The sequence below is a fragment of the Seriola aureovittata genome, chromosome 11, assembly GCF_021018895.1.
Source record: "Seriola aureovittata isolate HTS-2021-v1 ecotype China chromosome 11, ASM2101889v1, whole genome shotgun sequence".
Lineage (NCBI taxonomy): Eukaryota > Metazoa > Chordata > Actinopteri > Carangiformes > Carangidae > Seriola > Seriola aureovittata.
The window spans coordinates 15851717-15867313 of record NC_079374.1 but is presented as its reverse complement, the minus strand read 5'-3'; the positions used below and the strand labels follow the sequence as shown (position 1 = coordinate 15867313).

Here is a 15597-nt window from a genome sequence, read left to right as displayed (position 1 = left end):
CATTTTACCAAAGCACTTAGCCAAATCCATCCCACTGCTGCCTCACCATTTTTGTTATATCAGTTGGATAAATCATGTTAAAACTAGTCTGCCTCAAGTAATGGGCTATTTCTAGTTATTCTTTCTTGAAATACTTTATATTGTTATGCAAGGTGATTAAATTTGTTTTGACATCTCAAGAAAACTCATCTTGTCTAGTGTGTCCTGCCTTTGTCCCAATGGATGGATGAATGTTAGAACACCTGTGTTTTGACCCAAGAAGATACAATTATATGACGTTATCAAATTGTCACTTTGGATATATTTTGTAAATATTCATAAGTACAAATTTACACAAGCTTAACTGGTAACTTGGATACATTTTGTCTGTGTTAACAGTATCTAGGAAGAAAGCACTTGCAGCTTGAGACGTGTGCTCATGTTGTGCCCATTATTATTAATTTGTTGATTTGACAATTTAATAGTGGCTCCCCAAAAAAAACTTTTAAATTGTGTGTGTTGAATAACACAAAAAACATGGCACCCACATGCACTGCAGTTGCTATTGTTAAGGCCGAAGTAAAATTCTGCAGAAATTGGCACATACCAATGTGGTAAGATGAAGGCCTTAATATATCCTTGTCTTTATTATAACAGCCCTGCAACAGGAAATGCTTTAAGGCAATGTAGAAGTGTAGTAAGGAGGGGCACAAGTCAAAGTGAAAAAATGCATCCCGCTTTTAATCTGTTCAAAAGGTGAATTTTCACTCAATTTGTATCCAAAAAATCAAAACATTAATATAACATTTACGGCAGGCGTCGCCTATACATTCAAAATTAAAAACATGTGCGGAACGGCTTGAGTCAGTTTACATTTACTGGTCATGTACATCAGTAAACAGAGGTGTGAAGGTCACCATAAGAAAGAACATCTGTTCTGAAATCAATCATACCACTCAAACATTTCCTGTCTGTGCTTGGGTAGAGGAGGGGTTTTTGCTTGACAGCAACGTTCAATAGCGACCTGTGAAACAAAACAGACATCAGAAAAAATTCCAACACACTGCAACCTCAATCATAATCCATAAAACAGTTGAGAATTTGTGAAAAAGACTTACGGGGAGAATAAGACCGTGATCTGGACCGAGACCTGTAGGCTCCTCTGTAGTATGGTGATGGGGATCGCCTTCTGAAACAAAACCAAATTAACATCTTTGTCAACTTCTGAATGTATTTAAAAATACACTGAAGCCAAAACACCATGAGTTGAGAATCAATTTCCACAATCATAATATGCTGGAATACTTGATGCATTGAGACTGTCACCTGTATGATCTGTAGTAGTCCCTGTCATCATAGCGATCATAGCCGCCTCGGTCATATCCGCGATCATACCCACGGTCGTAGTCACGTGAATGACGTCGAGGACCACTGGGACCACCTCCACCACTACACGGATGAAGAAAATAATTACTTTCACGCCTTATTTAATTTTTCCATTTCCAACTGAAATAAGACATTTCTCATTTTTGTTATATGTTACTGAGGTTAGAAAAGGAGGGAGACTTCACTTGTAAGTTGGTCTTTATCTCATAAGTCTGTTATTAACACTCTTACTCAGCATGTGAATATAAATGGCTCCATTACTCTAACTGTAGAAGGACATGATACTCAACGTGGCAAACTTGAGTTTAAAGTATAAAAAAAATCTATGATTAAATGTTTGCTTTTATTTGGGAAAAAGAAATACAATTTAATCAGTACTTAAAAAGTATATTCATGAAATAATTTATAATTTTTCAGTTTTCATGAAAACAGAACTTGGAGGTCTGAAGACAACTCTTTTAACAGGAAGCAACAACAAGCCTTACATTCTACCCGGTAATAATTTTGTACAAATAGACATTCAACAACTAACAATACATCTGGAAGTTGTAAGCGCTCTGGTTTGTGTTTATTTCTGTTTATAATAGCAAACATACAATTCCTGAGGAACTGATTGCCTACAACAGATGACACACTTCTACAATTACACAACCAATATCTTTTTCAGCTAAAAGTCTAATTAATACCTCTAATTACACTGAAGTACCCAGAGAATTCACCACTGATGGAGAGCCCAAACTCACTCAGCTACCAAATATTATGCAGTTTGTCACTTTAGTGTTAATAATGCTCGGGATTTTAGTGCATTTGTGTGCTACAGAACTGAAGTTAACCTCCTTTTCTGGGACAACTGGACGATTTTATTGTTCATGTCCCTAACTTTGTAAAAACTTCAGTATTTGTTTAAAAATTGCCTTACAAATAAATTACAATTTTTTTTTTTTTAACCTCCAACAGGAAACAGTGATTTTCTCTCCACTCATGACCACTCGCAAAATTTACTTAAAGAATTATAAGCACTGATCTTTCTCTTTGATGGATTACATCTAAAATAGATCTACAAAAACAGTACACCACATCAGAGCATATCTGTTAACTGGAGGAACTAAAATGAAACACCACATGAAATGTGGTACCATGAATGAAACAGTTTCCATGGTCCAGATGTCTTACTATGTGGGTCGGCCCATGTAGATTCCAGGGGTTGGGGTGTGAGGTCTTTTTGTGATGGAGAAGTCTACCCTGATCCTACGACCATCCAGCTCCATGCCATTGGCTCGTTCCTTTGCCTGGTAGCAAACAAAAATAAACTACCACTTAAGACCCATAAAATATTTCAGGAATGTGTTTGGCAGAGGTCTTTGTTAACTCATATTCTTATACCTCTTTAGCATCATTTGTGTTTTCGAAGTAAACAAAGGCAAAGCCCCTGGAGCGCCTCGACTGCTGGTCATACACGATGCTGACATCAGCAAGGGGGCCATATTTAGAGAAGACCTCCCTCAGATCTCTCTCTGTGGTGTACAAGCTCAAGCCAAACACTCCCAGGCAGCAGTTTGGGTCTGGATTTGCCTGCAATTCATAGACATTAAGATTTGGATACATCATACAATCATCCATTGAAAGAGTCCATCAATACTCAGGACAATCAAGTTTTTACATGTCAGGCAGATATAATATGCTGAAGTACATATCAGTGTTTGGGAACTACAATGGACATTTTCAGATATCATGCAACGAGAACACAGGCGATGCTGATTCAGCCATTGATCACTTACACGGTTGCCGATGTGCCTGCGGCGATTGGACATGGGTGAGCGGCTATGGCTCCTGCGCCGATGCTCGCCACTGTAGGACCTGCTATGGGATCGGCGATGATAGGACCTTGAGCGGGAACGAGATCGACTGTAGTGTCTGCGTGAACCACGGCGAGAATGGGACCTGTACAGACAGAGACAATACTTCGACATTCACATTGGTCCTATGGCTATTCACATCCAATTCTTAGGGATGAATAGACAGACTGACATCTTCATATCCTGTCTGACAATTGGTAGGGAAGACTTTTATGCCGCTGTAATTCTGAAAAACATATTTACTCACCCAGACCTTGACCTGGATTGGGACCGAGATTTTGAACGGGAGTGGCGGGAGCCTTCTTTTGAACGGGCCGGTGAGAGAGCCGGGGAGCGGCTTGCCGACTTTCCTGAGCCCCGTGGACTCACGCTCCTGGACGCAGAGCGAGACTCCTGAACGGACCACACACACACACACACACACACATATGCCTTGTCAGTACCAATGAGAAGACAAACTGAGAAATTTGACTCAATATTTCTATTTACTTAAGTATAAACACAATCCTGTGAAGAGTACAGAAAAGAACAGAATTTAGGATTGTGAATTAGGAATGTAGGTTAATGCTATTTTGTTTAGCCATGGATAGTGTGACATCAATATGACTACATTAATCAGTATACTTAAATTGTCAACATGATGAAAAAACAGAAATTAGTCAGTTGTGTAAAAATTGTAATGATTTTAAACCAATGTGTGTTGAATTCAATAAAAAAGAACATGCACGCATTTGACAAACAGACCAGAAAATTACTTAGCGCAGTGACCTTATCCAGATTACTTCCTGAACTTCATTTCTGTAACTTCATTACTTCACATTATTCTTCTTTCTTCAATTGTCTTACTTCTTCTTACTTCCCCCATCTGACACACTGCCCATACTTCTTCCCTCCTCATGTTTTAGCATGCATTGAATAATTCAGCTTCACACATCTGAGCTTCATATTATTGAAAATAAAGTGGACATGAGACTTCTTCCGCATTTTCTTGGTCCAACCTTAACCTTAATGGAAAAGAAAAGGATGAAGAATATATGACTACAATTAAAACTGCACCCTCATTCAACTTTTAATGTGTTATTACGATCTTATGACATGCATGGGAATATTTCAGGCCACATAATATAAATGTTCAGTGTTAGTTTTATAAGTATTTCACTTTCAGTGGTTCTACATTCACTGTTATATCCTAGCAGCCACCTTCAGTTATGAGCTTTCAAAGGGTTGTAGATGTAAATATCAGGAAAGTAAGGTATGATTATTGTAAACTGCTGCCAAAACTGAAAGGTAAGCATGTGAACATATGTTCATCTCATTTTTCCATTCTGGTTGTGTCTTGACACTTTGGTAGGTCATCTGCACATCAGGAAAACAGAACAAACAATATTGTCCTATATATATATTCACAAGATGATACAGATTTATATGAACTATGATTACATGATCACCTTTCATTTCTGTTTGTCTTTTGCAAAAACATTGTGTTTCTTCTTTAAATGTACAGGCCCAAATGAATCCTGTTGGTACAATTTCTTCCAAATGGCCTTTAAGGAATCATAGTGTATTTCAAACCACTGAATGTGAATGTCTGCTCAACAGTGCCTTCATCTTTTTGAGATAAATCTCATCTTAAGTTAGTCCAAACGACCTCAAGATGTTGTTGCAACTCAATTGTATTGACTTGCATCATTAGTGCTGATAGAGCAGCCTGAAATCTTGAGAGTAAATCTTCAGCCCATAAGCTGTAGCTATATCAAGACCATTTTTCTTGAAAAAGTGCCTGTTAGTGGCAAGAAAATTTACAAGCAATTGTAATAGGAAACAGAAATTTGATTGATTATAAGGTGCAGTTATCCTCAAGCATGTTCAGCAAACTGCCTCTAAATAACTAATTGATAGACTAAATAACAACATGTGAGGTTTACCCATAATGCAAAACAACCACATGAGACCAATTATAGATGATCACACTGTGGAGGCTGGTGTGCAAAGAAAAATAGTTGGTTATGCCTGTAAGTAAGCCAGTGCAAACTGTATGTCCATGGTCAATGTGGGCAACAGCGTCTAAGGGTAAACGTTTGTCTAAATAACCTCCTCTACATAAACTCCTCCCGGACTAACCCAAACTGTCATTTGCCCTTCTACATACTGTACATTCCTAATTTGATCCTATGACCCCAGGTACATGCAGGCTAAATCATGTCATTCTGGAAGGGACATGTGGGTATTCTATTGCAAAGTGGTTTCTAAACCACAGAAAATTGTTTTACATTTTATAAAATGTACAGAAATAATGGTCAATTCACTAGGGTAAGAATCAAACTTTAACTCTGATTACCTGATAGCTGCAGTATGATATGGCTATGTTTCCAAGGTACAATGCAATGACAGAATGTGCCAGTTAATGCAAATGGATAAGAAGAAATCTTGAGGCCGTTTGTTTTTGTCTTAAATCGTTAATATGTTTAACACCAATATTGTGGCTTGATTGGCACAAGTTGCTGCGCCCACAATGACAGAAAAAACATATTGAAATATTAAGATTAATGTTGGCAGACACAAATGCACAGTACTCAGTCGAGATCCTATGTATAGTATCTACATACAGTTTAATACCATCTTACAATTACTACATTAAAGTTTGTCAAATTAATTAGCGAATAAATGTCTACACAGAAATCCCCCCTTCGGTTTCTGCAGACTGTTTCATTAGTTAACCTATATTCAACATGTTCAACAAGTCTGATCGCTTTTAAAACATTATGTAACAACGTAGCTAAAATTAAACTTGCAAATAATTAATCTTAACGATGAACAGTCAGACATTCATTTTGACGATCCGCGGGTTTGTTTTTAAAGACTGGTTAGGCTGAGTTGTTGCCTTAAGTTAGCACTCACGTCGCAGGCTCTGTGCTGCTTTTCTCGTACATTCACATAGGCCCAGCTCATGGGCTACCGTTAGCCGGCTAGCTAACGATTATTAGCACACGCTAATGTTTACTGTGCAAATGCTTGGGACACGTACGAGTAATAAACTATTAGCTGAACAAAATTATAATGACAGATGTATGTTTCATAAATAACTTTTTTTCATAAATGATTTGGACTGTAGGCTTCAGCAAGCTAGCTAACGTTAGCTAACCAACATTAGCTAAGACAACATGAACACTGAACATTTCAGTTTCATACAACCGAGTCACTCGTGAGTTAGCACCAGAAAAATGTTACAGACAAAACCTTAACGAAGCTCATACGTACCCGACCTTTGTCGTTATCGCTCATTTTTAGTTACACTGAATATATGAAAGTAATAGCTAACTACAATCCACAGTTGTGTGGGAGCGTGTGTCTGTGTGTGAGCAATAGCGGCAGCAACAACTGTAGACGGTAGCTCCTCCCACGTGCTGCAGGCAGATAATAATAGCATAATTAGCAATTACATTCTTCCATAATGTAGTTTCATGTAGTCTAATGTAGTTTCCTTAACGACGCTCGTTAAGAAAACCACATATTTTCGCTTTAAATAAAATGAAAACAATTATAGTTATAACTTGCAATTCAAGTGACTGTCTGTGAGTAGCCTAATAGAGTAGACAACATAACCAACATAACTCAGGTCTAAAGGAAATAGGACCTTTACAAAACCTGTTGAAATATTTAGTCCCGTTTTGAATCAAGTTTTAAAATTTATGTCGGTATTTCCAGTAAGACTCTATATTTTGTGGAATAAAATGAGTTTGGTTAGGAAGTGGTTTTGAGATTGCAAAGTAGCCTACTAGACATTATTCAAGATAAATAAATGTTTTATATTTTTTATATAAGATTTACAATCAAGCAACAGTTTAATAATACCTACTGCATATTTTTTGCATGTTAAGTGTGGTGCCCCCACCACCCCTTTTACCACATTGTCCTCTAAATGAAAACATTCACTGCATAATTTTAAAATTCATAGCTTATTAAGCCATCAAAAAACAATTATTGACTTTATTTATTAGTGGTCTTTACAAATATAACTGCATATTTAAATTGTCTCTGTGACACCAATTTTGTCATAGCCACTCTTCAAGATAAGATGAAACCAGTTAATTTAGCTGACATTCTACACAACATTTTTGCAAATAAATAATGATATAATAATAATAATAAATAATTATTTCTTAAAAGATGTATGCCTTGTTTGGGTCACTGTTTTATTGTTTCATGGTCTGGAAGCCAATAAGTCCATATTTTGTAAGATAAAGATTCTTTACACGTTGTCAACTGTACAAATGCATCCTTTTGTCACCATACCACAGAGCTGTCTGGTCCTGCTGTCTTTTCCTCACCCATTTACTCCATGTCTCTGCCTTTCATTCATCCACTACTTTCACGACAGTTTTATTCAGGCAGTGAGGAGCAGAAAATGACTGCTACCCTGTGGTTAAAGAGTGACTTACTCCAGTGTAAGCACATTCATGAGCTACTCTATGTGCCACTGGCTGGATTGTATGGTGGCAGTGGTACAGAGATGCACTTGATTTGTCTGGTTTAAAACCAAATTTAATGCAGGGAAAGAAATATAGGTGAAAAATAACCTTTTCTCCTTTTTTTGCTTAAATTAAACCTGTGTAGAAAATCATTCTACATGGACAGGACCAAACAGAAAACTATCTGATTAGACAGAATTTATTAGTAATACTGTATAATACTGTATAACACAATGCAAGACCTCACTTGTCTCCAAGACATAATCAAATAGTGTGTAAAACAGGCCATAACTCTTACTGTTTTGCATTTTCTTTATTTAAAGTGAGCAGATGCTGAGAAGGAAGCAGAAAATGGAACAATCTCATTCAGAGATTGGATGCAGTGATTTAATTGGCAGCAGCAGGCACGAAAAAAACTAGTCAGTTTCAGTCTGGCATTACGCTATCACAGTGCTGATTTTTATTATATTAGAGAAATGCAACTTTCACTGGTCCCTTAATTTCTGCCTAAGACAGTTTTATGGCCGATTACTAAATTAGACTAGAATTTGTGATAATAATTCAAAATATTAATATGGGAAAATAAACTTGCTAAAAATCAATTTTTCCACATTATCTGCCAAAGACCAGCACTTATAATTACCCATCTGACATGACCTAAGAGCAGATTTAACAGAATATGACAGAATAACAGAACGTAATGCTCTGGATCCAGTTACTCATTGGCACCTATAAAGGGGGTATAGAGAAAAAGAAAATCAATCAATCATTTTTAATGGAAGAAACTATATTTTCAACAAGCCAGTAAATGTGTAAGTTCACCTACCACAGTTATATAGGACATTTATTTTATGAAGATCTAGAGCACTGGGTCCATCTCGCTGGCCAATGGGAATGTAAGGATCTGGTTTGGGGATTATTGTCGGTCCACCATCTTCAGAGAAGGCATATCTACATCAAAGATACATAAAATATATTGAAGTGATGCCCCAGCAAAAGATGAAAAAAAATGAAAAAATACAATTATCTTGCCTGGCCTCAAAGAGGAGCTCACCTTCCATAATGCATGACAGAGGTGTAGTCATATGGGCTGTTGAGATTGTTTGTTACCTGTTTCCTGAAGTTATGAATGTGGTCTGTCAAAACACAAAAAATAAAGGGACATTAAACTGTTTTGGTGAAAAAAGGGGTAGTAAAAAAAAGGCTTTCTGAAGGCAGTAACATAATGTTGGAAGGTGATAACTCATTCCAACCTGGCATGATGTTTTTCCATACAATTGTAACATAGTGGTCTCGGTCTGAGCGTGACTGCTCGTGTACAAAGCCAAGAGCGTGCATGAACTCATGGGCGGCCACTCCTGACCACATGCATCCAGGAGACTGCAGTGACAAGGTCTGGCTTCCCCCAGTCTGCCCCAGAAACGACCAGCAGCTTGGGGCACAGAAGAATAACGTGTCAATACAATGCAAAACTACCACACAAGAATTATATGCAAATATCAAAACAGGTACTACATCTAAAAACCATTTGTTGCAGTCACACTCACCCATATCTCGGTTGAATATCAAGGAAACTGTCCTCATGAGTGCGTGGAACAAATTTAATGCATGATCCAGAGGAAATGTCTTGCATCCCAGTCTCTATGGTGATTCTGTCCATGTCGTCTGCCATTTAAAAAAAACAAGCATAATTTTCAGAAAGATTCAAACTTAAAATGCCTTTGTATCACCTCTTTAAATATGCCGATTCATACCATATAGTGGGGAGAGGATGTATGGGACATAAACGAATCCATCAACTGATTTAGGCCAGAGACAGGCATTGCCAGGGCAGGTTATCGCACTCCGCACGTATGAACTGGCAATATCTCCCTCTCTGAGTGTCAGTCCTCGAGGGGCTCGCAACCCTTATGAAAAAAACAAAACATTTTGTTGAGTCCAAGATATACTGAAAAAGTTTAATCAATATAATTGTATATAATTCACAGCTTACTTACTGCTATTGACCTCCAGGATTTGATCCATTACATTCATTTGATCACGGTCTGTAATTTCATCTAATGAAACAAAAAATAAAGTTTTAGTGATCTTCCTCCAGTTTCTATGATCATTAACGTGCAGTATTATTCACATGCATGATGTAAAAGTAGCTTTTTTCCAAGATCCCACCTGAGTATTTCCTTTTTAACCTCACTTTCCCCTCATGGACTCCTGTAGAATTCTGCAATACAAAGGTTAAATGTTAATTTGGCTGCAAAGCACGACAAAACTAAAAGGGGGTCTCATCCAAAATATTTTCTCCTGGTACTGACCTTAACAGGTAGAGTGTACGCTTGGGTCAACAGGCCAAGGAAGATAGCCAGAAGGATCCTGGCAGAATACATTGTTGTGTTTTAGATTGGTATACAAGTTTCAGTCTGCGGTCCAGTGCGAGAGCTAAATGAACTCCTCACCTCCACTGAATCTATATACCCACTTCTCCTCCTATGCTCTGTACTGATTGGGCACATGATCTATGATGAAGCATGATTAAGACCCCTCATCAACCAGGTCTGTGTAATTTACTCAAGTCCACTGCTGAGCCGTAAAAGGTGGTCCCATTGCTGACCTTCACTTGTGCCCTGTACTTAACACATGTTAAGATTCAGCACTTTCTGAAATGAAACACTTAAAGGTGTTTTGCTGTTACAACTCAGCAGTTGTCATCAGGAGAATAACTGTCCACCCAGTCCAACAGACCAGCAATTTGTGTCTGACTAAACTGGTAACAGGTGATTTTGTGATAAACTCGGTTGATAACTGTCTTGACAGCAATCATTTTGTCATTTAGGTAAATATATAAAAACAAAACCTTCCCCCTCTCCCAACGCTGTTTCTATTTTTATCAAAGGGCCAATTTGAAGGGCAATGACTCAGGGAAGAATTTAATGTGGTAGCAGTTGATTAAATCTCGCCCTCATGGTTACTGAATATAAATACTATAAAATTTCTGTATCTGAGTCAGGGGTGTATGATTTTAATTATGGATCCTTAAATGCACTGTCATATCACAAACTTGTTCTTCATTAATCTAGATAAATGGTTTCTTCATCCGGTGAAAACAGACTATTTCCCCTTTTTTCCCCTCTTGTTTAATGTGATCACATGACCCATGTTTTCATTCTTCAAATACTTTATTTTACTGTAGTGTAAAATATTCAAGCATGCATGCAAGCAGGAACACATTTCCTTCACATTCAAGTAATTTCTGACTGATTTATGAAATGACTTATGTTGTACAGGGTAGTGACGCTCGGATGACCACTTCAAACAAAGCTCTGATGAATGCTAGTGCTCTGCTTCTTTTGTTCTCACGCACCACTTTACTTTAACTTTCTCAGCCTTCTAAATGGAACCAACACGTCTTGTTTAAACTCACACAATCGCATGCACACAGAGGAAATGCTGATAGAAAGCTTTAATCAATCTTTATTGATATTTCTTCAATGATTTAATATCAATTTATTATATTAGCTTCCAGTACACGACTGTTTCGGCTCAATGCAGTTTGGTTAGTAATCATCCTTGTCACCTGTGGAGAGAGACAGAAAGGAATTAAACATTTGACAATCTCTATATTGCATTACAGTTACTGGTCCTGAAATAATTACAGGAAATTAACTCAGGATGTTTGCTACCAACCGCATTTATAGAGTTTGTTGATTTTCAGCTTGTCAATGTGGCTGAGAGTCGATGTTTGGCCCAGCTTTATGTTCTTGCTGTTCTTAGGAAGGATGGTTGGCTCCCCATCCTGAGAGTAGGCATACCTAAACATATATATTACATTACAATATAGGAATTACACCGCAAGATTAGTCAGTGGTCTAAATTAAAGTTATATACTTACATCCCAAAGTGCATTATTGAGCCATAATCATATGGAAGGTCCAAATGGTCAGTCTTGAATTTCTCAAAATTTCTCAAACGATCTGTTGGAAATTGAAAAATAGTTCTTAAACTTAATAACCGAGCACTCGTACAGATTGTTGTCGTTGTATACAAAGCATCTTTGTTTTGAAAACTGATACAGTTGATTATTAATATTCTTTAATTTACCATTTTTGAAGATCTCATTGCCCAATGCCACCCCCCTTCCCGCCCCTTTGAAATTACCCCTCCAAATGTTTGGCCACATGATGGTGACATAGTTGTCCCGGTCAAAGCGAGACTGCTCGTGCACAAAGCCCAGGGCATGCATGAATTCATGGGAAATCACTCCAACTTGGAGGCAGTTAGGGCTCTGGAGAGATACGGTCTGTCTTCCACCACGCGAACCAAGGTAGGACCAACACCTGAATTAACACACATACACCCAGACACATAGCATATGATTAGAAAAACTCAAAGAAGAACACTTCCTTGAGTAACTCATATTTATAATAACAGCTGCTACTCAACTCTGAATTTCACATCTCTTACACACAGAAAAAACATTTTGCCAAACACATAACATTTTTAGAGAAAAGACTGACATATTATGGAATCAAACTTTCCAGGCAAAGGTTCTCACCCAGACTTTTGCTGGATGTCGATGAAGTCACGCTGGTGAGTCCGAGGAACAAACCGCACACAGGTACCTTTCTCTATGTTCTCCATCCCTTTCTTTATCAGCTTTGTCTCCATCTCAGCTGTTCATGGGTTTAAACATAATGGAAAGGACAGAAACAATTTAAACAATCACTGAAAACAATGTTGGTGAATGTTAGAAATTATTATACTATAACATATTGCAATTATGTACATTTAGAAAACTACAAAACATACAGTATTCAGTTGAGAGCCTGTATGCAATGTAGACATGTCCATCCACTGACTTAGACCAGAGGCAGCTCCGTGCAAAGCAGACTTTGGAGCGCCTTCCGGCAGAAACAGCAATGTCTCCCTCTCTGAGACTGGTAATGCCGTCGATGATTCGGGAAGCTGAGACAGAAATTCAATCATTCTAGACATGAGCTCATTTACAGTATGATGTGTAAACTGCAAAAGAATTCAAGTAAATTGTTTGCAACTTACCTTGGATCTCATTAGCTTTAATGATTTCATCCATTGCTGTCCCATCGCCGTGCTCTTCATGCTCTTAAAAAAAGAAGGGTTATTATTCATTGCGCGCTTTTACTAGTCACATTTAGATTAACATTTGATCAAATTAAAATTTCATTTACCTTTATAGCCAATGGGTCCCCATTTTGGGCTGAAAAAAAATTTCTGTAAAAAAAAAAAAAAAAAAAAGACAAAGTTGTTTACAGTTCTGTTGCAAGCTTTTGCTGAAGTTGTTAAAAATCACAGTCCCACTCCAATCCTTTGCATATTTACCTGAGAATGTACGGCTGAGAGACAGGTGGAAACCATGCACAAGAGGATAATCCGGTCCATCTTTGCTGGTCAGAATTTTCTTCAGTGTTGCCATTTTACTTGCACTAACACCTACCTTTATAGGTGTTCCCAGTCGCTGTCCTGAGATAATACCCATGATTATCACAGGTAAATTACAGGGTTACTGTTATTTGTTTGTGAGTGAGTTTAATGCCCAAATTAGTTAGATTCTTTCATAAACAACAACTTCAACAGTAAGATAATGTGAGGTCTCACTGTGTATAATAACAGCTTCACTTCGATGCCCAGTTTTAAATTAAATGCTTTAATGTTTGGCACAGATTTCTGGCAATTTTAGGCTTTGGGTGTATCATACATGTAGGCTACCAGGAGTACTGTTTTGTTTTTTGCTGGAGCTACGCTTACCAGCATTTGACACGCAGCGTTAAGCTTCGAATATCAGATGCTACGTCGCAAAACGTCATGAGTGAACATCATATTCTTATTGTCAGTGTGTTGTGAAAAAGAGGAAAACATCATCGCCCGAACAGGGACTTGAACCCTGGACCCTCAGATTAAAAGTCTGATGCTCTACCGACTGAGCTATCCGGGCTCTGGCAAACAGACCGGAAACGCTCACTATAAATAACGGAAACCGAAGTCATACTCAATCCAATTCAGATTTCACTCTCAAAGAGACAGGTCGACAAATTCTACAAAGGCATTTTAGGAAAACAAGATACAATGACCGGTTTTTCTGACATTCGTTCATTTCTAACACAACATGATGTTACGGTAGGTTGATGTTAACGTTAACCGACTTGTAACTAGCTAGCTGGCTAAATTTGCCAGGCTTGATGTCGGTGGCTACAGCTAAGTAAGTTCAGACAAAAGATACAAATTATCGTCAAGGAAAATAACTAAAGAAACTGCTCTGATAGCTCACCAACAATTGAGCGAGTCTAAACACTTTCATAGCAAACTAAATTAAGTAGTGTCAACGCTGTAAATCCTTTCTTTACGTTGCAGGAGCGGGTCAAGGAGCTGCAGCGTGCTATCCAGGAAAACAGTCTCAAACTGGAAGAGGTCCGACAGCAGAGGCTGCATGTCGAGGAAGAAAAAACTCAGTGGTACCAATGTTACTTACTTTACGGAACTTGAGTTAAATACAACTTGGTGGTTATAGGTAGTAAAGGTTCTGCTTGGTTCGGACCATGCGTGATTTCTAAATCAAAGGGCCACAGGCTGGACTCGAACCCGGGCCGCTGCGGGCCGCCCCAGGCTTACAAGCAAGGTAGCAATTTCAAATGGAAAGACACAGCTGCCTTTCAAATTGGACTTTTTCCCTTGGAGGAAATGGATCCGAAATCACATTCTTTTTACATGATCAACCCGAGTGAAGTTTGGCCAAACAATTAATTCTGCAAAATCAAAAATATGCTCATAGTAACAGTGAGATATGATGCGTATTGACATTTGTGCTGTTGGTCAAAGTCAAATGAGTTCTGTTCTTTTCAGGAACTCTTCAGGATTGAAGAAATATCCTCAAAGTGCAAGATGGTGTCATATACAAGCTGCTCTCACTTTGTTGTTTAGCTCTGTTGTGCCCTTTTTTTTCTGGTTTTTGTGATGGTGTGAACTTTCTGTTAATTTTTCATTCACATGACAATAAAGTTGATCTGATCTGAGCTCTCACTTGCAGCACCAGGGAGGCTGAGCGAAGGATGGAGTTGATGAAGAAGAACAGCAGAGTTGTTGATGTTTTACAGCAACTGGGTCATATGCTGCAAGAAGAAAGGCGTCTTTCTGAACAACTGCATGGTCAAGACTCTGAAGACAGGTATTGTACTGTGCTGTGTGCACAGAGAAAGACGAAATAAATGTCCAAATCTGCAGTGAACATTCATTATGTTTCAGAAACCAAAAGAATGAAGAGGACAGGAGTGAATGTTTCAAAAACAGGGCAAGAAGCCTCACTGCTGAAATTCTGGACACAAAACAACGTCTGGCGGAGGCCAAGGCTCGTAATATGGCTGGTAAGAGGAGTATGGAGGATGTCTGCAACCTGATAAACTTGTAATTGATAAAGGTAGTAATAAGCCATGTCTTTCTTTGCCAACAGCAGAGGCTTTGATCCACCCACCAACCAGAAAGTCAAAGCAAAATCAAAGCAAACCCAAGTGAATCAAACATTTAAAGATTGATTTGTAAATTACAGGTACATTTGTTTACATTTTTTGTTGAATTCAATATTTGTAATTGATTTTATATTTATACTTTGTTGAACCTAATAAAATTTTGACTTGATATTGTCCCAGAAGTACTTGTACTTTATTAGCCAATAGCTTAGGTGCCAAATATTTGGTGAGTGATGTATCAGGAAAACTCCCCATTCATTCCAGACACACCCAATATAATTTTACTATTTTAGGTTGAGCAATAAAACCATACAGGCTTTCACTTGTGTATATACATCCACTGTGAATATAATTATAAATATACATTTGTAGAAAACTGTAGAAATTGTAGATAAATTATGTTTAGCTTATTGGGTC

The 15597-nt window shown here is 37.9% G+C and overlaps 4 protein-coding genes and 1 non-coding gene across 7 annotated transcripts; 1 reads left to right on the top strand and 4 right to left on the bottom strand.

The window, feature by feature from the left end:
- Positions 1–699: 699 nt before the first annotated feature.
- Positions 700–6619, bottom strand: tra2b (transformer 2 beta homolog). 2 transcript variants are annotated; one of them, XM_056390067.1, is made up of 8 exons: positions 6480–6619; positions 3469–3614; positions 3144–3306; positions 2749–2937; positions 2539–2654; positions 1306–1428; positions 1098–1168; positions 700–1003 (listed from the first exon to the last, which is right to left on the bottom strand). In XM_056390067.1, the coding sequence occupies exons 1-8, from the start codon at positions 6501–6503 to the stop codon at positions 993–995; spliced, it is 843 nt and encodes a 280-aa protein (XP_056246042.1). In that variant the 5' UTR covers positions 6504–6619; the 3' UTR covers positions 700–992. The 2 variants fall into 2 exon arrangements, with proteins under 2 accessions (XP_056246042.1, XP_056246043.1); XM_056390068.1 differs by having other exon boundaries at positions 1098–1165.
- Positions 6620–8405: 1786 nt separating this feature from the next.
- hce2l1 (high choriolytic enzyme 2-like 1) lies at positions 8406–10074 on the bottom strand. The gene is made up of 9 exons (XM_056389561.1): positions 10003–10074; positions 9860–9911; positions 9688–9747; positions 9445–9597; positions 9238–9355; positions 8944–9122; positions 8745–8826; positions 8517–8641; positions 8406–8419 (listed from the first exon to the last, which is right to left on the bottom strand). The coding sequence occupies exons 1-9, from the start codon at positions 10072–10074 to the stop codon at positions 8406–8408; spliced, it is 855 nt and encodes a 284-aa protein (XP_056245536.1).
- Positions 10075–10906: 832 nt separating this feature from the next.
- On the bottom strand, positions 10907–13498 carry LOC130177596 (hatching enzyme 1.2). 2 transcript variants are annotated; one of them, XM_056389488.1, is made up of 9 exons: positions 13043–13498; positions 12892–12934; positions 12743–12805; positions 12494–12649; positions 12240–12357; positions 11786–12021; positions 11577–11658; positions 11372–11496; positions 10907–11261 (listed from the first exon to the last, which is right to left on the bottom strand). In XM_056389488.1, the coding sequence occupies exons 1-9, from the start codon at positions 13100–13102 to the stop codon at positions 11242–11244; spliced, it is 903 nt and encodes a 300-aa protein (XP_056245463.1). In that variant the 5' UTR covers positions 13103–13498; the 3' UTR covers positions 10907–11241. The 2 variants fall into 2 exon arrangements, with proteins under 2 accessions (XP_056245463.1, XP_056245464.1); XM_056389489.1 differs by having other exon boundaries at positions 11843–12021.
- Positions 13499–13582: 84 nt separating this feature from the next.
- Positions 13583–13655, bottom strand: trnak-uuu (transfer RNA lysine (anticodon UUU)). Its single transcript has one exon. It is a non-coding gene; the product is annotated as a tRNA-Lys (tRNA).
- Positions 13654–15349, top strand: LOC130177597 (GRB10-interacting GYF protein 2-like). The gene is made up of 5 exons (XM_056389490.1): positions 13654–13837; positions 14072–14172; positions 14745–14882; positions 14960–15078; positions 15165–15349. The coding sequence occupies exons 1-5, from the start codon at positions 13787–13789 to the stop codon at positions 15224–15226; spliced, it is 471 nt and encodes a 156-aa protein (XP_056245465.1). The 5' UTR covers positions 13654–13786; the 3' UTR covers positions 15227–15349.
- Positions 15350–15597: the final 248 nt, after the last annotated feature.